The sequence below is a fragment of the Argopecten irradians genome, chromosome 4 (genome assembly GCF_041381155.1).
Source record: "Argopecten irradians isolate NY chromosome 4, Ai_NY, whole genome shotgun sequence".
NCBI lineage: Eukaryota > Metazoa > Mollusca > Bivalvia > Pectinida > Pectinidae > Argopecten > Argopecten irradians.
Genome location: NC_091137.1, coordinates 1,383,936 through 1,408,898, shown reverse-complemented (window position 1 = coordinate 1,408,898; position 24,963 = coordinate 1,383,936). Strand labels below are relative to the sequence as shown.

Sequence of the window (24,963 nt, the reverse complement as noted above, 5' to 3'; positions counted from 1 at the left end):
CTGTCTGGTGTTTGGTTGATCATCAGTAACCAGGTAGTCCTGTCTGTCTGGGTGTTTGGTGGATCAGTCCTGTCTTTCTGTCTGGTGTTTGGTGGATCATCAGTAACCTGGTAGTCCTGTCTGTCTGTCTGGTGTTTGGTGGATCATCAGTATCTTGGTAGTCCTGTCTGTCTGTCTGGTGTTTGGTGGATCATCGGTAACCAGGTAGTCCTGTCTGTCTGGTGTTTGGTGGATCATCGGTAACCTGGAAGTCCTGTCTGTCTGTCTGGTGTTTGGTGGATCATCAGTATCTTGGTAGTCATGTCTGTCTGTCTGGTGTTTGGTGGATCATCAGTAACCAGGTAGTCCTGTCTGTCTTTCTGGTGTTTGGTGGATCATCGGTAGCCAGGTAGATCAATAAAATGTATAGGGGGACTGAACTGGATCAATATCATGTGTAGGGAGACTGAACTGGATCAATATCATGTATAGGGGGACTGAACTGAATCAATATCATGTATAGGAGGACTGAACTGGATCAATATCATGTATAGGGGGACTGAACTGGATCAATATCATGTATAGGAGGACTGAACTAGATCAATATCATGTATAGGAGGACTGAACTGGGTCAATATCATGTATTGGAGGACTGAACTTGATCAATTTCATGTATGGGAGGACTGAAATTGATCAATGTCATGTAGAGGAGGATTGAACTGGATCAATATCATGTATAGGAGGACTGAACTGGATCAATATCATGTATAGGAGGACTGAACTGGATCAATATCATGTATAGGAGGACTGAACTGGATCAATATCATGTATAGGAGGATTGAACTGGATCAATATCATGTATAGGAGGACTGAACTGGATCAATATCATGTATAGGAGGACTGAACTGGATCAATATCATGTATAGGAGGACTGAACTGGATCAATATCATGTATAGGGGGACTGAACTGGATCAATATCATGTATAGTAGGACTGAACTGGATCAATATCATGTATAGTAGGACTGAACTGGATCAATATCATGTAAAGGGGGAGTGAACTGGATCAATATCATGTATAGGAGGGACTGTACTGAACTGGATCAATATCATGTATAGGGGGAGTGAACTGGATCAATATCATGTATAGGAGGACTGAACTGGATCAATATCATGTATAGGAGGACTGAACTGGATCAATATCATGTATAGGAGGACTGAACTGGATCAATATCATGTATAGGAGGACTGAACTGGATCAATATCATGTATAGGAGGACTGAACTGGATCAATATCATGTATAGGAGGACTGAACTGGATCAATATCATGTATAGGAGGACTGAACTGGATCAATATCATGTATAGGGGGACTGAACTGGATCAATATCATGTATAGGAGGACTGAACTGGATCAATATCATGTATAGGAGGACTGAACTGGATCAATATCATGTATAGGGGGACTGAACTGGATCAATATCATGTATAGGAGGACTGAACTGGATCAATATCATGTATAGGAGGACTGAACTGGATCAATATCATGTATAGGAGGACTGAACTGGATCAATATCATGTATAGGGGGACTGAACTGGATCAATATCATGTATAGGGGGACTGAACTGGATCAATATCATGTATAGGGGATGAACTGGATCATCATGTATAGGGGAAACTGGATCAATATCATGTATAGGGGACTGAACTCAATATCATGTATAGGAGGACTGAACTGGATCAATATCATGTATAGGAGGACTGAACTGGATCAATATCATGTATAGGAGGACTGAACTGGATCAATATCATGTATAGGAGGACTGAACTGGATCAATATCATGTATATAGGAGGACTGAACTGGATCAATATCATGTATAGGAGGACTGAACTGGATCAATATCATGTATAGGAGGACTGAACTGGATCATTATCATGTATAGGAGGACTGAACTGGATCAATATCATGTATAGGAGGACTGAACTGGATCAATATCATGTATAGGAGGACTGAACTGGATCAATATCATGTATAGGAGGACTGAACTGGATCAATATCATGTATAGGAGGACTGAACTGGATCAATATCATGTATAGGAGACTGAACTGGATCAATATATGTATAGGAACTGAACTGGATCAATATCATGTATAGGAGGATTGAACTGGATCAATATCATGTATAGGAGGACTGAACTGAATCCATATACTGTATAGGAGGACTGAACTGGATCACTATCATGTATAGGAGGACTGAACTGGATCAATATCGTGTATAGGAGGACTGAACTGGATCAATATCATGTATAGTGGGGTTGAACTGGATCAATATCATGTATAGGGGGAGTGAACTGGATCAATATGATGTTTAGGAGTACTGAACTTGATATGTCTTGGATTTTGTGATTAGTCACTTGTATCCGTTCGCTAGTCATACTGGTAGTCCTGTCTGTCTGTCTGGTGTTTGGTGGATCATCAGTATCCTGGTAGTCCTGTCTATCTGTCTGGTGTTTGGTGGATCATCAGTGTCTTGGTAGTCCTGTCTGTCTGTCTGGTGTTTGGTGGATCATCAGTATCTTGGTAGTCATGTCTGTCTGTCTGGTGTTTGGTGGATCATCAGTAACCAGGTAGTCCTGTCTGTCTTTCGGGTGTTTGGTGGATCATCGGTAACCAGGTAGTCCTGTCTGTCTGTCTGGTGTTTGGTGGATCATCAGTATCTTGGTAGTCCTGTCTGTCTGTCTGGTGTTTGGTGGATCATCAGTAACCAGGTAGTCCTGTCTGTCTGTCTGGTGTTTGGTGGATCATCAGTAACCAGGTAGTCCTGTCTATCTGTGTCTGGTGTTTGGTGGATCATCAGTAACCTGGAAGTCCTGTCTGTCTGTCTGGTGTTTGGTGGATCATCAGTATCTTGGTAGTCCTGTCTGTCTGTCTGGTGTTTGGTGTTTGGTGGATCATCAGTCTGGTGTTTGGTGGATCATCAGTATCTTGGTAGTCCTGTCTGTCTGTCTGGTGTTTGGTGGATCATCAGTAACCTGGTAGTCCTGTCTGTCTGTCTGGTGTTTGGTGGATCATCAGTAACCTGGTAGTCCTGTCTATCTGTCTGGTGTTTGGTGGATCATCAGTAACCAGGTAGTCCTGTCTGTCTTTCTGGTGATTGGCGGATCATCAGTATCCTGGTTGTCCTGTCTATCTGTCTGGTGTTTGGTGTATCATCGGTAGCCAGGTAGTCCTGTCTGTCTTTCTGGTGTTTGGCGGATCTTCAGTATCTTGGTAGTCCTGTCTATCTGTCTGGTGTTTGGTGGATCATCGGTAACCAGGTAGTCCTGTCTGTCTGTCTGGTGTTCGGTTGATCATCAGTATACTGGTAGTCCTGTCAGTCTGTCTGGTGTTTGGTGGATCATCAGTAACCAGGTAGTCCTGTCAGTCTGTCTGGTGTTTGGTGGATCATCAGTATCTTGGTAGTCCTGTCTGTCTGTCTGGTGTTTGGTGGATCATCAGTAACCAGGTAGTCCTGTCTGTCTTCTGTCTGGTGTTTGGTGGATCATCAGTAACCAGGTAGTCCTGTCTGTCTGTCTGGTGTTTGGTGGATCATCAGTATCCTGGTAGTCCTGTCTATCTGTCTGGTGTTTGGTGGATCATCAGTAACCAGGTAGTCCTGTCTGTCTGTCTGGTGTTTGGTGGATCATCAGTAACCAGGTAGTCCTGTCTATCTGTCTGGTGTTTGGTGGATCATCAGTATCCTGGTAGTCCTGTCTGTCTGTCTGGTGTTTGGTGGATCATCAGTATCTTGGTAGTCCTGTCTGTCTGTCTGGTGTTTGGTGGATCATCAGTAACCAGGTAGTCCTGTCTGTCTGTCTGTCTGGTGTTTGGTGGATCATCAGTATCCTGGTAGTCCTGTCTGTCTGTCTGGTGTTTGGTGGATCATCAGTAACCAGGTAGTCCTGTTTATCTGTCTGGTGTTTGGTAGATCATCAGTAACCTGGATGTCCTGTCTGTCTGTCTGTCTGGTGTTTGGTGGATCATCAGTATCCTGGTAATCCTGTCTATCTGTCTGGTGTTTGGTGGATCATCAGTAACCAGGTAGTCCTGTCTATCTGTCTGGTGTTTGGTGGATCATCAGTAACCTGGTAGTCCTGTCTGTCTGTCTGGTGTTTGGTGGATCATCAGTAACCTGGTAGTCCTGTCAGTCTGTATGGTGTTTGGTGGATCATCAGTAACCAGGTAGTCCTGTCTGTCTGTCTGGTGTTTGGTGGATCATCAGTAACCTGGTAGTCCTGTCTATCTGTCTGGTGTTTGGTGGATCATCAGTAACCTGGTAGTCCTGTCTATCTGTCTGGTGTTTGGTGGATCATCAGTAACCAGGTAGTCCTGTCTGTCTGTCTGGGTGTTTGGTGGATCATCAGTATCCTGGTAATCCTGTCTATCTGTCTGGTGTTTGGTGGATCATTAGTAACCTGGAAGTCCTGTCTATCTGTCTGGTGTTTGGTGGATCATCATTAAACTGGTAGTCCTGTCTGTCTGGTGTTTGGTGGATCATCAGTAACCAGGTAGTCCTGTCTGTCTGGTGTTTGGTGGATCATCAGTAACCTGGTAGTCCTGTCTGTCTGTCTGTCTGGGGTTTGGTGGATCATCAGTAACCAGGTAGTCCTGTCTGTCTGGTGTTTGGTGGATCATCAGTAACCAGGTAGTCCTGTCTGTCTGTCTGGTGTTTGGTGGATCATCAGTAACCAGGTAGTCCTGTCTGTCTGTATGGTGTTTGGTGGATCATCAGTAACCAGGTAGTCCTGTCTGTCTGTCTGGTGTTTGGTGGATCATCAGTAACCTTGTAGTCCTGTCTGTCTGTCTGGTGTTTGGTGGATCATCAGTAACCAGGTAGTCCTGTCTGTCGGTCTGGTAATTTGTGGATCATCAGTAACATGGTAGTCATGTCTATCTTTAAATTACCTTTAGCGATAACATCAAAATTATGTTCAAGAAATGTCTTGGAAAATACTTGCCGAATCCTGTCCGGTAACCAGCAGTGAAGCCTGCTCCAGCGACAGAGTAGTCACTGATGAAGTTGACCAATAGGGTATTTGATGTTGTACGGACCATGTCCGGCACGACAGATCCACAGTAACGACCGATCAGAGGGGACGACAAGTAAGGACCGTCTCGAAGGTCAACGTAGTCAAATGAACAAGAGGAATGGGATTCAATGTCAAATGAAGTAAACCTGAAACACCATTAATTCAGCATTACACTTATTGTCGTCATCATCATCAATGAAAAAAATATTTATTCATCATAATACACATTGTCGTCATCATCATCAATGAAAAAAATATTTATTCATCATAATACACATTGTCGTCATCATCATCAATGAAAAAAATATTTATTCATCATAATACACATTGTCGTCTTCATCATCAATGAAAAAAAAAATTTATTCATCATAATACACACTGTCGTCATCATCATCTATGAAAAAATTATTTATTCATCATAATACACAGTGTCGTCATCATCATCAATGAAAAAAAATATTTATTCAGCATAACATTCATCGTCATCATCATCAATGAAAAAAATAAGCCAGCATATTACTCATCGTCATCATCATAACCAATGAAAAAAAATTTATTCAGCATAATATTCATCACCATCATCATCATCATCATCATCATCATCATGAAAATAATTCAGTCAGCATTTTACTCATCGTCATCATCATTAATATATGATATCTGATTGGCTAACGAAAAAGTAGCTGGGCTATAAATTAAAAGAAAGAAAATACGACACGTTTGCGTCACTGCATCCTTAATAATATAGTTGAATAGGGATACAATGCCATTTTTCATGAATCTACTGAAGAGAAGATCATGAATGCACCAGTCAATTAATGAATAATGACATGATATCCCCTATTTTCTTAAGCATTGATGTCACTATTATTCAACTTCATCGGGGTATGAAAGAAATTTTGTTTGCAAACTGTGCGAATCTGCGTGCTTATCATTAATTTTTCAGACTACTTGATAACACAAAATACGTTTAAATGTTAGATTCCATTGATTTTCCAATGGATTATTTTTTTGTAAATCAATACGCAACGTCGACGTCTCTATTGTGTCGTCATGATAACGTCGGGCGCCATTCCCGTACTTTATTTCAGTATATGAAGAAGAATCTGCCTATCAGAAAGTCGGATTTAGTATGAAAACAAATAAAAATTGATTATAAGAGTATTTGTCATATCAAACCACGTCTTACTTGAAATAGACGACACGGTCAGGTGCTACAGTAATTAGCCAGGAACAGTTTGCGTTGTGATGGTAGTCGGACGGCTGCTGGGGTGTCCGTATAAATCCATATGGCCGTGTATAGTTTCCTCCACATTCTGTTAATCAGACAGAACATATAACCCGTTATTTGTCAGTCGCAAAGAGACAATTTACCTTTAATCAACGATTTATTATTGCAATACGTTTTTGATATATGCACTAGATATCAAGTTTTACTAATTCTAGAATTAAAATCAATTTTAAAATCCAAAGATCCAAATACCCGCTTCACTTGAAGCTTGATGCTCAATTCTGAAAATAAAGTTTTTTACCTGATATATAAAGTTATCAAGGCCCGATCACAATACCTAAGTTACACCATAGATATGATATTAATTCCTTAATACATCAATGAAAGATTTAGTTTTACCTGAGGTGTAATAATCCAAGGAAAATCCACGTCCAATGATAGATAAGTCTGTTCTAAACTGTAGAAACATCATACCAAGGGAACTGATGGGTTGTGGAACTGTAGTACCACAGAATCGGCCAAGACGCCTCCCAGAGGAGCTGTTACCGGCAAATGCCTGAAGGTAATCATACGGACAACTGCTTCCACCTAGTATAACAGAAAATATCAAACGTTGAGACAATTAAAAACCCCGATCTGTTATATGGAAAATATCAAATATTGAAAAATTCAAAAGCTTGGAGATGCTATATGGAAAATACCTGGCTATAGTTAAACAATGAAATAATTAAATGAAGTAAAGATGACAATTATTTTCAGAACATAAACATTATTGAAAAGCATTTAGCGCTAGCAGGCTAGAATCTTACACTATCAGAGTTATCAAGTTCTAATTTAATTTAAAGATAGTTCTAACATGAAAGAGTACTTGATGGATTAGAAGAATATTTATCATATAAATGGCCCGTCCAGGAATGTTCTACGGCCATGTCATAAATATCGTAAGACACATGTGTAATAACACTATTATGATGTCACATTTAGTTTTGACGTCATAATCTAGGCCTATATATGACGTCGCATGATTGTCTTAGTTGACGTGAACGTCACTTGTTATATGTTACCGTATTTGCAATGTCAACCTCTGAACAGGTGTACATCGGTCTCAGGTTGACATTGCATTTTGTCAAGACCTGTCCGAGCGGTCTAGACCAATCAGAAAACGGCAAAACTCACAGTCATATAACAAAGGTAATAGTCCCTGTCTTTTCCACATTTTTGACCAATCGAAATACATGTAGCGCATTGCCGATCGTCGGGCAATAGCCGAATGCAACATGGCAGACAGCAGTGAGGCATAGGTATTTAGCACGATGATAAGTCAAAGACCGATTATAGACTAATATATAGAGATCAACGTGCTAAATACCAATGATGAGGTAGGATTAAAAAGATATTTTAACACATTTTAAATGTATCTATATGTTGGAGTTACTTTGTGAAGAAGTACAGCAGAATTACTAAAAGTACCTACTGAGGATACGTGGATGAAATATTGCTTGATTTTTTGTTTAATTAGTCATTGCGCTGTCCTTGCCTCAAAATTGTTCCAAGTAGCAAAACTTGTGTCATTGTCTCATTTCATATAGTAAAACAAATATTGACTTTCTACTGTGTTATAAAGTTATACGTTCTACTCATATCTCTATCAATAAAAGTTATGTGATAAATATAACCTTACACTCGTGACTATGTGACAACACATTTATCAAACTCGTTAAATAGCTTGATTTGCTACTCGCCTAAAGGCTCTTGTCATATCAAATTATTGAATTCGTTTGATAAATTTCATATCACATAGGCGCTCATGTAAGATCATCTATATGCTTCAGTAAGTGATTTGTTCACTCATTGGACATAAAACTAAACTCACACAAATTAAGTAAATCTAGAAGTCAAACGAAGAGAATTAAATACCAATTACATACTAATAAGAATCGGTCTTACCTTCTAGATCAAACATAGAAAACCTGAGAACGATGAAGCGTTGAGGGTCTGATATAATAGTGTAGTTACATAGCAGATGATTTTCGTACATCCCCGGAAACCCAGGGGAGACAATCCGGCCACTTTCCTCCGTATACACAGAACCACAACCTACAAATTAACGAAGTTACCATAAGGTCATGCATCTTAACCTTGCTAGAACTCATGGTCCATTCTGGTTTATTCTGAAGAATTTCGTTACGTTTTTGTATTTTGATCTTAATACCCTAATTACGAAAAACACACAAAAATATGTCATCAGGTTAATTTGTCTTCCATGGTTGCTTTCAAATATATGTACTAATGACTTGATTTTTCAGATTTGAAGGATTTTCAAAAAAATGAAATTTCCTACCAGTAACTTACCTTGAGATATAATGAATATATCCAAATAATGTTTAAAACTTTAGCATGAACAATATAATTCATACCTATATCGAATAATCAGCCAGATGCAGTATACTTAATGACTACGTAAGGTTTACATCCCTGCTTCAGTATACTTAAAATTACATACGGTTCACATCCCCGCTTCAGTAAGGTTCACATCCCTCATTCAGTATACTTAATGACTACGTAAGATTCACATCCCCGCTTCAGTATACTTAATGACTACGTAAGATTCACATCCCCGCATAACTATACTAAATGCCTAAGTAAGGTTCAGATCCCTCATTCAGTATACTTAATGACTACGTAAGGTTTTTATACCTGCTTCAGTATACTTAATGACTACGTAAGGTTCACATCCCCGCTTCAGTATACTTAATGACTACGCAAGGTTTTATACCTGCTTCAGTATACTTAATGACTACGTAAGGTTCACATCTCCGCTTCAGTATACTTAATACCTACGTTAAGTTCACATCCCCGCTTCAGTATACCTGATGACTACGTAAGGTTTTTATCCCTGATTCAGTATACTTAATGACTACGTAAGGTTCACATCCCCGCTTCAGTAATACTTAATGACTACGCAAGGTTTCACATCTCCGATTCCGTATACGTAATGAACCTGACTACGTAAGGTTCACATCTCCGCTTCAGTATACGTAATGACTAGGTAAGGTTCACATCTCTGCTTCAGTATACGTAATGACTACTTAAGATTCACATCCCTGCTTCAGTATACTTAATGACTACGTAAGGTTCACATCTCTGCTTCAGTATACGTAATGACTACGTAAGATTCACATCCCTGCTTCAGTATACGTAATGACTACGTAAGATTCACATCCCTGCTTCAGTATACGTAATGACTACGTAAGATTCACATCCCCGCTTCAGTATACGTAATGACTACGTAAGATTCACATCCCCGCTTCAGTATACGTAATGACTACGTAAGATTCACATCCCTGCTTCAGTATACTTAATGACTACGTAAGGTTCACATCCCTGCTTCAGTATACTTAATGACTACGTAAGATTCACATCCCCAGTATACGTAATGACTACGTAAGATTCACATCCCCGCTTCAGTATACGTAATGACTACGTAAGATTCACATCCCCGCATAACTATACTAAATGCCTAAGTAAGGTTCAAATCCCTCATTCAGTATACTTAATGACTACTTAAGATTCACATCCCTGCTTCAGTATACTTAATGACTACGTAAGGTTCACATCCAGTCTCTGCTTCAGTATACGTAATGACTAGGTAAGATTCACATCCCTGCTTCAGTATACGTAATGACTACTTAAGATTCACATCCCTGCTTCAGTATACTTAATGACTACGTAAGGTTCACATCTCTGCTTCAGTATACGTAATGACTACGTAAGATTCACATCCCTGCTTCAGTATACGTAATGACTACGTAAGATTCACATCCCCGCTTCAGTATACGTAATGACTACGTAAGATTCACATCCCCGCTTAACTATACTTAATGCCTAAGTAAGGTTCACATCCCTGCTTCAGTATACGTAATGACTACGTAAGATTCACATCCCCGCTTCAGTATACGTAATGACTACGTAAGATTCACATCCCTGCTTTACTATACGTAATGACTACGTAAGATTCACATCCCCGCTTCAGTATACGTAATGACTACGTAAGGTTCACATCCCCGCTTAACTATACTTAATGACTACGTAAGATTCACATCCCTGCTTTACTATACTTAATGACTACGTAAGATTCACATCCCTGCTTTACTATACGTAATGACTACGTAAGATTCACATCCCCGCTTCAGTATACGTAATGACTACGTAAGATTCACATCCCCGCTTTACTATACGTAATGCCTACGTAAGATTCACATCCCTGCTTTACTATACGTAATGACTACGTAAGATTCACATCCCTGCTTCAGTATACTTAATGACTACGTAAGATTCACATCCCTGCTTCAGTATACTTAATGACTACGTAAGATTCACATCCCTGCTTCAGTATACTTAATGACTACGTAAGATTCACATCCCTGCTTCAGTATACTTAATGACTACGTAAGATTCACATCCTGCTTTACTATACTTAATGACTATACGTAAGACTAGTATTCACATCCCTGCTTTACTATACATAATGACTACGTAAGGTTCACATCTCTGCTTCAGTATACGTAATGACTACGTAAGGTTCACATCCCTCATTCAGTATACTTAATGACTACGTAAGGTTCACATCCCTGCTTCAGTATACGTAATGACTACGTAAGATTCACATCCTTGCTTTACTATACTTAATGACTACGTAAGATTCACATTCCCGATTCAGTACACATTATGACTACGTAAGGTTCACATCCCCGCTTTACTATACTGAATGACTACGTATTGTATTATCCCCGCTTTCACTATTCGTTACGTGACTTACCTACTGTCCAGTTTGCAGAAAAGCCATTGCCGTTTGTATTGATGTCTGAGCGGAAAGTTACAACCATCCGATTGGTTGTCGAGTTTTGTGGCGGTGGTGTCAAATTACTGCACCATCTACCGAGAGGTACTAAGGATCCATTCCAAAGGCCATTGCTTACCTAGGAATTACAGAGTATGACTTCATCTTTGACTGAGTTACGAAATAATCATACTCAAATAGCAAGCCACATTACTGCATTAATAGAAATGGTTTTGTTAATAAAAACACGAAGATTCCAACCTTATGAACTTTGATTTATGTTTTTTTTAAAGTACTGTATGTCAACATTCTTTCGATGTAGTTTACTTTCGCGAATTTCGTGATACAAGTAAAAATTGCCAGAAGTTTATATCTGTGAATTAACATATAACCATCGATACCGATAGAAATTTTCAGCCAAGCTTCAAATTTGTGAAAGCCAATCTTCGCGAATTTGTTTCGAAATGGATATCCGAATTTAGTAGCCGTGAAAGAAATTTAGTATACAGTATATCCTTTGGTGAAATGGCTGTGTTGCTGACCTATAACTGTTATAACAATTATTTACCTCCACATAATCCCAGCTACAGGAGGCATGGCTTTCAAGGTCAAATGGTGGATTAAACGTCAAGGCCACATGGTAACCAAGGGCAACATTGATATCCCAAACACATTCTGTCCTGTGTGGATAGCTCTGTGGGTAGTTTGGACTCGTGATCTGTCCATCGTTACCATGATATAATCCTCCACAGCCTACATCAACACACCAAAAATCAAAAGGCTGCATGGTCCACACAATAAGGAAACTGGGATATCAGATAATGCGGTCTCATGGTTATAAGATAATGTTATCTATGATATAAGATAAGGCGGTCTCATGATTATAACATAAGGTGATCTAGGATATACGATAAGGCAGTCCAGGATATAATATAAGGTGGTCACATGATTATAAAGATAAGGTGATCTAGGATATACGATAAGGCGGTCACATGGTTATAAGATAATGTTATCTATGATATAAGATAAGGTGGTAACATAATTATAAGATAAGGTGATCTAGGATATAAGATAAGGTGGTCACATAGCTATAAGATAAGATGATCTAGGATATAATATAAGGCGGTCACACAGTTATAAGATGAAGTGATCTAGGATATAAGATAAGGTGGTCACATTGTTATAAGATGAAGTGATCTAGGATATAAGATAAGGTGGTCACATAGTTATAAGATGAATTGATCTAGGATATAAGATAAGGTGGGCACATAGTTATAAGATGAATTGATCTAGGATATAAGATAAGTTGGTCACAAAGTTATAAGATAAGATGATCTAGGATATAATATAAGGCGGTCACATAGTTATAAGATGACGTGATATAGGATATAAGATAAGGTGGTCACATAGCTATAAGATAAGATGATCTAGGATATAATATAAGGCGGTCACACAGTTATAAGATGAAGTGATCTAGGATATAAGATAAGGTGGTCACATAGTTATAAGATGACGTGATCTAGGATATAAGATAAGGTGGTCACATAGTTATAAGATGACGTGATCTAGGATATAAGATAAGGTGGTCACATAGTTATAAGATAAGATGATCTAGGATATAATATAAGGCGGTCACACAGTTATAAGATGACGTGATCTAGGATATAAGATAAGGTGGTCACATAGTTATAAGATAAGATGATCTAGGATATAATATAAGGCGGTCACACAGTTATAAGATGACGTGATCTAGGATATAAGATAAGGTGGTCACATAGTTATAAGATAAGATGATCTAGGATATAAGATAAGGCGGTCACACAGTTATAAGGTGAAGTGATCTAGGATATAAGATAAGGCGGTCACACAGTTATAAAATGAAGTGATCTAGGATATAATATAAGATGGTCACACAGTTATAAGATAAGGTGATATAGGATATTATATAAGGCGGTGCACAGTTATAAGAAAAAGTGATCTAGGATATAAGATAAAACAGTCTTATATGCGTATAATGTGATCTAGGATATATCTAGGATATAAGATAAGGCGGTCACACAGTTATAAGATATAGGATATAAGATAAGGCGGATTCACACTTATAAGATAAGGTGATCTAGGATATAAGGTAAGGCGGATTCACACTTATAAGATAAGGTGATCTAGGATATAAGATAAGGCGGTCACATAGTTATAAGATAAGATGATAAAGGATATAAGGTAAGGCTGATTCACACTAGTAAGATAAGGTGATCTAGGATATAAGATAAGGCGGTTACAAGTTTGTGAGATAAGGCGGCCAAGGACATAAGATTATAAGATAAGGTGGCATCAAGGTTAATATATAAGGCGGTTCATCACTAAAAGATAAGGCGACTCGGGGATATAATATAAGGGGGTCTATTATAAAGACAAGTTATAGGATGAAGCAGTCTAGGGTATAAGATAAGGTAGTTACAAGGTTATAGGATAAGCAGTCTAGGGTATAAGATAAGGTAGATACAAGGTTATAGGATGAAGCAGTCTAGGATATAAGATAAGGTAGATACAAGGTTATAGGATGAAGCAGTCTAGGGTATAAGATAAGGTAGTTACAAGGTTATAGGATGAAGCAGTCTAGGGTATAAGATAAGGTAGATACAAGGTTATAGGATGAAGCAGTCTAGGGTATAAGATAAGGTAGATACAAGGTTATAGGATGAAGCAGTCTAGGATATAACATAAGGTAGATACAAGGTTATAGGATGAAAGCAGTCTAGGATAACAAACATAAGGTAGTTACAAGGTTATAGGATGAAGCAGTCTAGGGTATAAGATAAGGTAGTTACAAGGTTATAGGATGAAGCAGTCTAGGGTATAAGATAAGGTAGATACAAGGTTATAGGATGAAGCAGTCTAGGATATAACATAAGGTAGATACAAGGTTATAGGATGAAGCAGTCTAGGATATAACATAAGGTAGATACAAGGTTATAGGATGAAGCAGTCTAGGGTATAATATAAGGTAGTTACAAGGTTATAGGATGAAGCAGTCTAGGGTATAAAATAAGGTAGTTACAAGGTTATAGGATGAAGCAGTCTAGGGTATAAGATAAGGTAGTTACAAGGTTATAGGATGAAGCAGTCTAGGGTATAAAGATAAGGTAGTTACAAGGTTATAGGATGAAGCAGTCTAGGGTATAATATAAGGTAGTTACAAGGTTATAGGATGAAGCAGTCTAGGGTATAAGATAAGGTAGTTACAAGGTTATAGGATGAAGCAGTCTAGGGTATAAGATAAGGTAGTTACAAGGTTATAGGATGAAGCAGTCTAGGGTATAAGATAAGGTAGTTACAAGGTTATAGGATGAAGCAGTCTAGGGTATAAGATAAGGTAGTTACAAGGTTATAGGATGAAGCAGTCTAGGGTATAAGATAAGGTAGTTACAAGGTTATAGGATGAAGCAGTCTAGGGTATAAGATAAGGTAGTTACAAGGTTATAGGATGAAGCAGTCTAGGGTATAAGATAAGGTAGTTACAAGGTTATAGGATGAAGCAGTCTAGGGTATAAGATAAGGTAGTTACAAGGTTATAGGATGAAGCAGTCTAGGGTATAAGATAAGGTAGTTACAAGGTTATAGGATGAAGCAGTCTAGGGTATAAGATAAGGTAGTTACAAGGTTATAGGATGAAGCAGTCTAGGGTATAAGATATAGGTAGTTACAAGGTTATAGGATGAAGCAGTCTAGGGTATAAGATAAGGTAGTTACAAGGTTATAGGATGAAGCAGTCTAGGGTATAAGATAAGGTAGTTACAAGGTTATAGGATGAAGCAGTCTAGGGTATAAGATAAGGTAGTTACAAGGTTATAGGATGAAGCAGTCTAGGGTATAAGATAAGGTAGTTACAAGGTTATAGGATGAAGCAGTCTAGGGTATAAGATAAGGTAGATACAAGGTTATAGGATGAAGCAGTCTAGGGTATAAGATAAGGTAGTTACAAGGTTATAGGATGAAGCAGTCTAGGGTATAAAATAAGGTAGTTACAAGGTTATAGGATGAAGCAGTCTAGGGTATAAGATAAGGTAGTTACAAGGTTATAGGATGAAGCAGTCTAGGGTATAAGATAAGGTAGATACAAGGTTATAGGATGAAGCAGTCTAGGGAATATAAGGTAGTTACAAGGTTATAGGATGAAGCAGTCTAGGGTATAAGATAAGGTAGTTACAAGGTTATAGGATGAAGCAGTCTAGGGTATAAGATAAGGTAGTTACAAGGTTATAGGATGAAGCAGTCTAGGGTATAAGATAAGGTAGTTACAAGGTTATAGGATGAAGCAGTCTAGGGTATAAGATAAGGTAGATACAAGGTTATAGGATGAAGCAGTCTAGGGTATATAAGATAAGGTAGTTACAAGGTTATAGGATGAAGCAGTCTAGGGTATAAGATAAGGTAGATACAAGGTTATAGGATGAAGCAGTCTAGGGTATAAGATAAGGTAGTTACAAGGTTATAGGATGAAGCAGTCTAGGGTATAAGATAAGGTAGTTACAAGGTTATAGGATGAAGCAGTCTAGGGTATAAGATAAGGTAGTTACAAGGTTATAGGATGAAGCAGTCTAGGGTATAAGATAAGGTAGTTACAAGGTTATAGGATGAAGCAGTCTAGGGTATAAAATAAGGTAGTTACAAGGTTATAGGATGAAGCAGTCTAGGGTATAAGATAAGGTAGTTACAAGGTTATAGGATGAAGCAGTCTAGGGTATAAAATAAGGTAGTTACAAGGTTATAGGATGAAGCAGTCTTAGGGTATAAGATAAGGTAGTTACAAGGTTATAGGATGAAGCAGTCTAGGGTATAAGATAAGGTAGTTACAAGGTTATAGGATGAAGCAGTCTAGGGTATAAGATAAGGTAGTTACAAGGTTATAGGATGAAGCAGTCTAGGGTATAAGATAAAGGTAGTTACAAGGTTATAGGATGAAGCAGTCTAGGGTATAAGATAAGGTAGATACAAGGTTATAGGATGAAGCAGTCTAGGGTATAAGATAAGGTAGTTACAAGGTTATAGGATGAAGCAGTCTAGGGTATAAGATAAGGTAGTTACAAGGTTATAGGATGAAGCAGTCTAGGGTATAAGATAAGGTAGTTACAAGGTTATAGGATGAAGCAGTCTAGGGTATAAAATAAGGTAGTTACAAGGTTATAGGATGAAGCAGTCTAGGGTATAAAATAAGGTAGTTACAAGGTTATAGGATGAAGCAGTCTAGGGTATAAGATAAGGTAGTTACAAGGTTATAGGATGAAGCAGTCTAGGGTATAAGATAAGGTAGATACAAGGTTATAGGATGAAGCAGTCTAGGGTATAAGATAAGGTAGTTACAAGGTTATAGGATGAAGCAGTCTAGGGTATAAGATAAGGTAGTTACAAGGTTATAGGATGAAGCAGTCTAGGGTATAAGATAAGGTAGTTACAAGGTTATAGGATGAAGCAGTCTAGGGTATAAGATAAGGTAGTTACAAGGTTATAGGATGAAGCAGTCTAGGGTATAAGATAAGGTAGTTACAAGGTTATAGGATGAAGCAGTCTAGGGTATAAGATAAGGTAGTTACAAGGTTATAGGATGAAGCAGTCTAGGGTATAAGATAAGGTAGTTACAAGGTTATAGGATGAAGCAGTCTAGGGTATAAGATAAGGTAGTTACAAGGTTATAGGATGAAGCAGTCTAGGGTATAAGATAAGGTAGTTACAAGGTTATAGGATGAAGCAGTCTAGGGTATAAGATAAGGTAGTTACAAGGTTATAGGATGAAGCAGTCTAGGGTATAAGATAAGGTAGTTACAAGGTTATAGGATGAAGCAGTCTAGGGTATAAGATAAGGTAGTTACAAGGTTATAGGATGAAGCAGTCTAGGGTATAAGATAAGGTAGTTACAAGGTTATAGGATGAAGCAGTCTAGGGTATAAGATAAGGTAGTTACAAGGTTATAGGATGAAGCAGTCTAGGGTATAAGATAAGGTAGTTACAAGGTTATAGGATGAAGCAGTCTAGGGTATAAGATAAGGTAGTTACAAGGTTATAGGATGAAGCAGTCTAGGGTATAAAATAAGGTAGTTACAAGGTTATAGGATGAAGCAGTCTAGGGTATAAGATAAGGTAGATACAAGGTTATAGGATGAAGCAGTCTAGGGTATAAGATAAGGTAGATACAAGGTTATAGGATGAAGCAGTCTAGGGTATAAGATAAGGTAGTTACAAGGTTATAGGATGAAGCAGTCTAGGGTATAAGATAAGGTAGTTACAAGGTTATAGGATGAAGCAGTCTAGGGTATAAGATAAGGTAGTTACAAGGTTATAGGATGAAGCAGTCTAGGGTATAAAATAAGGTAGTTACAAGGTTATAGGATGAAGCAGTCTAGGGTATAAAATAAGGTAGTTACAAGGTTATAGGATGAAGTAGTCTAGGATATAAGATAAGGTAGTTACAAGGTTATAGGATGAAGCAGTCTAGGGTATAAGATAAGGTAGTTACAAGGTTATAGGATGAAGCAGTCTAGGGTATAAGATAAGTTAGTTACAAGGTTATAGGATGAAGCAGTCTAGGGTATAAGTTAAGGTAGTTACAAGGTTATAGGATGAAGCAGTCTAGGGTATAAGATAAGGTAGTTACAAGGTTATAGGATGAGGCAGTCTAGGGTATAAGATAAGGTAGTTACAAGGTTATAGGATGAAGCAGTCTAGGGTATAAGATAAGGTAGTTACAAGGTTATAGGATGAAGCAGTCTAGGGTATAAGATAAGGTAGTTACAAGGTTATAGGATGAAGCAGTCTAGGGTATAAGATAAGGTAGATACAAGGTTATAGGATGAAGCAGTCTAGGATATAAGATAAGGTAGTTACAAGGTTATAGGATGAAGCAGTCTAGGGTATAAGATAAGGTAGTTACAAGGTTATAGGATGAAGCAGTCTAGGGTATAAAATAAGGTAGTTACAAGGTTATAGGATGAAGCAGTATAGGGTATAAGATAAGGTAGTTACAAGGTTAAAGGATGAAGCAGTCTAGGGTATAAGGTAAGGTAGTTACAAGGTTATAGGATGAAGCAGCAGTCTAGGGATATAAGATAAGGTAGATACAAGGTTATAGGATGAAGCAGTCTAGGGTATAAGATAAGGTAGTTACAAGGTTATAGGATGAAGCAGTCTAGGGTATAAGGTAAGGTAGTTACAAGGTTATAGGATGAAGCAGTCTAGGGTATAAAATAAGGTAGTTACAAGGTTATAGGATGAAGCAGTCTAGGGTATAAGATAAGGTAGTTACAAGGTTATAGAATGAAACAGTCTAGGGTATAAAATAAGGTAGTTACAAGGTTATAGGATGAAGCAGTCTAGGGTATAAGATAAGGTAGATACAAGGTTATAGGATGAAGCAGTCTAGGGTATAAGATAAGGTAGTTACAAGGTTATAGGATGAAGCAGTCTAGGGTATAAGATAAGGTAGTTACAAGGTTATAGGATGAAGCAGTCTAGGGTATAAGATAAGGTAGTTACAAGGTTATAGGATGAAGCAGTCTAGGGTATAAGATAAGGTAGTTACAAGGTTATAGGATGAAGCAGTCTAGGGTATAAGATAAGGTAGTTACAAGGTTATAGGATGAAGCAGTCTAGGGTATAAGATAAGGTAGTTACAAGGTTATAGGATGAAGCAGTCTAGGGTATAAGATAAGGTAGTTACAAGGTTATAGGATGAAGTAGTCTAGGATATAAGATAAGGTAGTTACAAGGTTATAGGATGAAGCAGTCTAGGGTATAAGATAAGGTAGTTACAAGGTTATAGGATGAAGCAGTCTAGGGTATAAGATAAGGTAGTTACAAGGTTATAGGATGAAGCAGTCTAGGATATAAGATAAGGTAGATACAAGGTTATAGGATGAAGCAGTCTAGGATATAAGATAAGGTAGTTACAAGGTTATAGGATGAAGCAGTCTAGGGTATAAGATAAGGTAGTTACAAGGTTATAGGATGAAGCAGTCTAGGGTATAAGATAAGGTAGTTACAAGGTTATAGGATGAAGCAGTCTAGGGTATAAGATAAGGTAGTTACAAGGTTATAGGATGAAGCAGTCTAGGGTATAAGATAAGGTAGTTACAAGGTTATAGGATGAAGCAGTCTAGGGAATAAGATAAGGTAGTTACAAGGTTATAGGATGAAGCAGTCTAGGGTATAAAATAAGGTAGTTACAAGGTTATAGGATGAAGCAGTCTAGGGTATAAGATAAGGTAGTTACAAGGTTATAGGATGAAGCAGTCTAGGGTATAAGGTAAGGTAGATACAAGGTTATAGGATGAAGCAGTCTAGGGTATAAAATAAGGTAGTTACAAGGTTATAGGATGAAGCAGTCTAGGGTATAAAATAAGGTAGTTACAAGGTTATAGGATGAAGCAGTCTAGGGTATAAGGTAAGGCGGTATCAAGTTTATAAGTCTGTTAATAAAATCATAACTAAATGTGTCATGGTAATTATTTTTTTATTTATAACCTTAAATTATTAAGCCAGGTCACATGATCGTAAGGTTATACAATTAGACACAGTTAACAAAATAAACATGATTAAACAACAGTAAGTCTACTAATTCATTGACAGAAAGCAATATCCATATAACTTTTACTCTGAAGACCTAAATTCATAAACTCGCTTCCAATCCCCACCCCCTACTCCATTACACCTGCTTGCAGTGATATCAAACGCTTTTGTTTCTATACCTGTTATAGACTTGATTATGTATCTATCAATTCTATTTTCCTTTGGATGGGATTTAAGACAGTTGAACGTTACCTCCTGACTGGAAGGAATAAGTAAGACGGAACCCTTGGTAGTTGATGGAGGAATCCGACTTAAAGTAGACTCGAATAGCGTTGTACTGAGATGTAAATGTAGAGGGCGCTGTTGTACCACAATATTTCCCAACTGATGGAGAGTTCGAGTAAGGGCCATTCAATACTTCAACGTAATCAAACTGACAGCGAGTATGCCTTTCAAGGTTGAAGTTAGTAAATTGAACCTATAAAAGGAAGGTCTAGGCTATAATATCTATAAATCTGAAGAAGAAATTCCGTCAGATGTGGACCATATTCACATAGCTTGTATTGGCGGATAAATCATTTTGTATTGACGGATAAATCATTTTGTATTAACGGATAAAATTCATTCGACATACTTTTATCGGCCAGTATGTGAGGCATGATCGAATAATAAAGGCTAACACTGATCCAAGAGCTACCTGGAGCCAGTGATAATAACGTAGACTGACACTGATCCAAATGCCAGCTGGTACCTGTAATATTATAATATTAATATAGTTTAAAACTGATCCAAAAGCTAGCTGTAGTCTGTAATAATAATAGAGGCTAACACTGATCCAAAAGGCAGCTGTAACCTGTAATAATAATATAGGCTAAACTGATCCAAAAGCCAGCTGTAGCCTGTAATGATAATATAAGCTAACACTGATCCAAAAGCCAGCTGTAGCCTGTAATAATAATATAGGCTAACACTGATTCAAAAGCCATCTGGAACCTGTAATAATAATATAGGCTAACACTGATCCAAAAGCCAGCTGGAACCTGTAATAATAATATAGGCTAACACTGATCCAAACGAAAGCTGGAACCTGTAATAATAATATAGGCTAAAACTGATCTAAAAGCCATCTGGAACCTGTAATAATAATATAGGCTAACACTGATCCAAAAGCCAGCTGGAACCTGTAATAATAAAATAGGCTAACATTGATCAAAACGCCAGCTGGAACCTGTAATAATAATATAGGCTAAACTGATCCAAAAGCCATCTGGAACCTGTAATAATAATATAGGCTAACACTGATCCAAAAGCCAGCTGGAACCTGTAATAATACAATAGGCTAACACTGATCCAAACGAAAGCTGGAACCTGTAATAATAAAATAGGCTAACACTGATCCAAAAGATCCAAAAGCCAGCTGTAGCTTGTAATAATAATAGAGGCTTACACTGAACCAAAAGCCAGCTGTAGCTTGTAATAGTAATATTGGCTAACACTGATCCAAAAGCCAGCTGGAACCTGTAATAATAATATAGGCTAAAACTGATCCAAAAGCCATCTGGAACCTGTAATGATAATATAGGCTAACACTGAACCAAAAGCCAGCTGATACCTGTAATAATAATATAGGCTAACACTGATCCAAAAGCCAGCTGTAGCTTGTAATAGTAATATAGGCTAACGCTGATCCAAAAGCCAGCTATGTCATGTAATAATAATTAATTCGTGGCCACCAGGAGCTTGTATATTTACTGACATTACTTAAATTGATGCTGAAACCACAAGGATGTAGTAATTTGACTGAGTTCACTAACATTGATACTTAAGCCACCGGGAGCTTGAAGTTTGACGGATATTACTTACATTGATGCTTGAGTCACAACGAGGTTGTATATTGACTGACATTACTTACATGGCTGTGAGAGCCATCAGGAGCTTATATTTTGTCTAAGATTACTAACATTGATGTTTGAGCTACAAGGAACTTGTATTTTGACAGATATTACTTATATTGATACTTGAGACACCAGAAGCTTGTATTTTGACTGACATTACTTACATTGACACTTGGGCCACCAGGAGCTTGTATTTTGTCTAAGATTACTAACATTGATGTTTGAGCCACAAGGAACTTGTATTTTGACAGATATTTTACTAACATTGATACCTGAGCCACCAGAAGCTTGTATTTTGACTGACATTACTTACATTGACACTTGGGCCACAAGGAGCTTGTATTTTGTTTAAGATTTCAAGCATTGATACATGAGCCACAAGGAGATTGTGTATTGACTGACATTACTTACCATGATGATTGAGACACCAGAATCATGTAATTTGGCTGACATTACTTGCACTGATTCTTGGGACACCAGGAGTTTGTCTCTCGACTGATGGTATTACATTGATGTGAGAGACACCAGGAGCTTTATTTTGACTGACATTACTTACATTGATGCGTGAGCCACCAGGAGCTTGTATGAGCCATGCACATGAGTCACTGTGATTGTACAAGTTTGGATAGTTAGGACTCATGATCACTCCATTATCCTGAGTAAGGATTCCACCACAATCTGTAAACAACAAACCATAACCATCACAATATGTAAACAACAAACCATAACCATCACAATCTGTAAACAACAAACAATAACCACTTCAATCTATAAATAACAAACCATAACCACTTCAATCTATAAATAACAAACCATAACCACTTCAATCTATAAATAACAAACCATAACCACTTCAATCTATAAATAACAAACCATAAACTTCAATCTATAAATAACAAACCATAACCACTTCAATCTATAAATAACAAACCATAACCACTTCAATCTATAAATAACAAACCATAACCACTTCAATCTATAAATAACAAACCATAACCACTTCAATCTATAAATAACAAACCATAACCACTTCCAAACCATAACATCATGACCCATAGAGATCAAAACAAACCACAACATCAGTACCTATACATATCATGACAAACCATAGTATCATGACCTATACAGATCATGACAAACCATAGTATCATGACCCATAGAGATCTAGACAAACCATAACATCATGACCCATAGAGATCTAGACAAACCATAACATCATGACCCATAGAGATCTAGTCAAACCATAACATCATGACCCATAGAGATCTAGTCAAACCATAACATCATGACCCATAGAGATCTAGACAAACCATAACATCATGACCCATAGAGATCATGACAAACCATAACATCATGACCCATAGAGATCTAGACAAACCATAACATCATGACCCATAGAGATCTAGACAAACCATAACATCATGACCCATAGAGATCTAGACAAACCATAACATCATGACCCATAGAGATCTTAACAAACCATAGTATCATGACCCATAGAGATCTAGTCAAACCATAACATCATGACCCATAGAGATCTAGACAAACCATAACATCATGACCCAATAGAGAGCGTTAAAAAACCATAACATCATGTCCCATAGAGATAATTAAAAACCATAACATCATGGCCCATAGAGATCAGGACAAACCATAACATCTTGACCCATAGAGATCTAGTCAAACCATAACATCATGTCCCATAGTGATCATTAAAAACCATAGTATACCCCTCATTTGCATGTGAACCTTGACTACAGCAATAATTAAAGGGACAATTCACTCAGGCTAATTCTTTTACATAACCAAGAAGCAAAATATGGCATAAATGTATTGTTCTACATTATATTGACAAATTCCACGTCATTGTTTAGTATTTTAATCTATACCGTTGTAATTATAAATCGTTGATAAATACGATTCAGCAGGTAAAATATGTTCGCTGTATCTATACCCGTGCCAAGGTCACGCACGTTAAACAAATGAACTGCATAACGACTGAGATAATAAAATGATTTTTTAGACGAGCCAATTCACCTAATAAGGTAAACACACTATTATCAGAGCGATTTGAGCAGTTCTAGACAAAAGTAACATTACTCTTCGAGCAAGGGACGGGGTTCGGCATACAAGATGTTCGACCACAATGTGTTATGGCGGACAGCGAGCGAGTTTGAACACTCCACACGCATTTCGCCACCATGGGCTTTTCTGGCATATCACAGTAAAACCGACTGATCTAATTTCCATTAGAACTGGGGTTTTTACGATATATGTACAAATTTTAATGTTCTTTTAGCCTGAATTGTCCCTTTAAGCAATTCAATCCATAATTTCGCGCTAACCCATGTATCAAATCACGAAAGACTGGATAGGATGGAGAAAAACAGCAGTGACTTAGTTAAGTGGAAAACAAATTGAATAAAGATATCTTTCAATGTATATTTAATACAGACATGTATTTGCTTTACTTAAGTCACATAAAGGCATACTGCATGCATTAAAAAAGTGGGTTCACAGAATTATACATATTTTTTCTGTCATCTCCAAAAACATTAAGGATGTATACTGCTTCCTTACCTGTGAATCCATAGTTGAGGCTAAATCCTCGATCAACTATATTCCTATCGGTCCTAAAACGGACCCAAAGATATGGTGAAGGCGAGAAGATTTGTGGTGGCATCTGTGTATTGCCACAGTATTTTCCAATTAATGGACTAGTAGCAGAGTTACCTGTAAAAGGGTTGGCGAAAAATAATATGGCGAAACACATTTTCATTCATTAACTGTCAAAATGTATTGCAAGTCTTGTATGAGGGCCCCTATCGCAATCCTAGTTAATTCTCTAAATATGACCATATTATTATTTCATTACCAATCACAGTACAATTTGTATCACAATCCCTCATGAATGCGAAACATTTATGTAATTTCTGTGCCCAATATCAGCCCCACCATTTATATAATTTCCGGGCCCAATATCAGCCCAACCATTTATATAATTCCCGTACCCAATAGCAGCCCAACAATTTGTATAATTCCCGGGCCAAATATCAGCCCAACCATTTGTATAATTTCCGGGCCAATATAAGGATATCGCCAGTCACATTTAGTTAAATTCTAAGCAGTGGTTATGAAGAAGATTTTTGATAGAAGGATGAACGCACAGACGCCACGGTATGCCATAAGTAATGGATAATTTCCGAACGGGAGAGGTACAATCCATTCTCTCTAATAATGAACAAACTGAAGAATTTATCCTACTTAAAACACATCATACCACTATCCTCTACCTTGAGTACCCTGTTTGAGAAATAGTACATCCCACTTCAGGTAGTACAAAGGTGTTCACTCACCTGTGACAAATAATGGACTAACAATGTCGAGAT

At 37.7% G+C, this 24,963-nt stretch overlaps 1 protein-coding gene across 1 annotated transcript in view; it reads right to left on the bottom strand.

The window, feature by feature from the left end:
- The window catches only part of LOC138322026 (cubilin-like), a 157,923-nt gene that overhangs the window by 18,294 nt on the left and 114,666 nt on the right, over window positions 1-24,963 (bottom strand). Inside the window, exons 42-50 of the mRNA XM_069266083.1 lie at window positions 24,155-24,307; window positions 22,131-22,252; window positions 19,932-20,157; window positions 11,689-11,873; window positions 11,100-11,259; window positions 8,228-8,377; window positions 6,680-6,868; window positions 6,239-6,365; window positions 4,978-5,195 (exon numbers count right to left, since the gene is read on the bottom strand). Coding sequence (XP_069122184.1) covers window positions 4,978-5,195; window positions 6,239-6,365; window positions 6,680-6,868; window positions 8,228-8,377; window positions 11,100-11,259; window positions 11,689-11,873; window positions 19,932-20,157; window positions 22,131-22,252; window positions 24,155-24,307 — 1,530 coding nt within the window. The remainder of the gene's footprint in view (window positions 1-4,977; window positions 5,196-6,238; window positions 6,366-6,679; window positions 6,869-8,227; window positions 8,378-11,099; window positions 11,260-11,688; window positions 11,874-19,931; window positions 20,158-22,130; window positions 22,253-24,154; window positions 24,308-24,963) is intronic.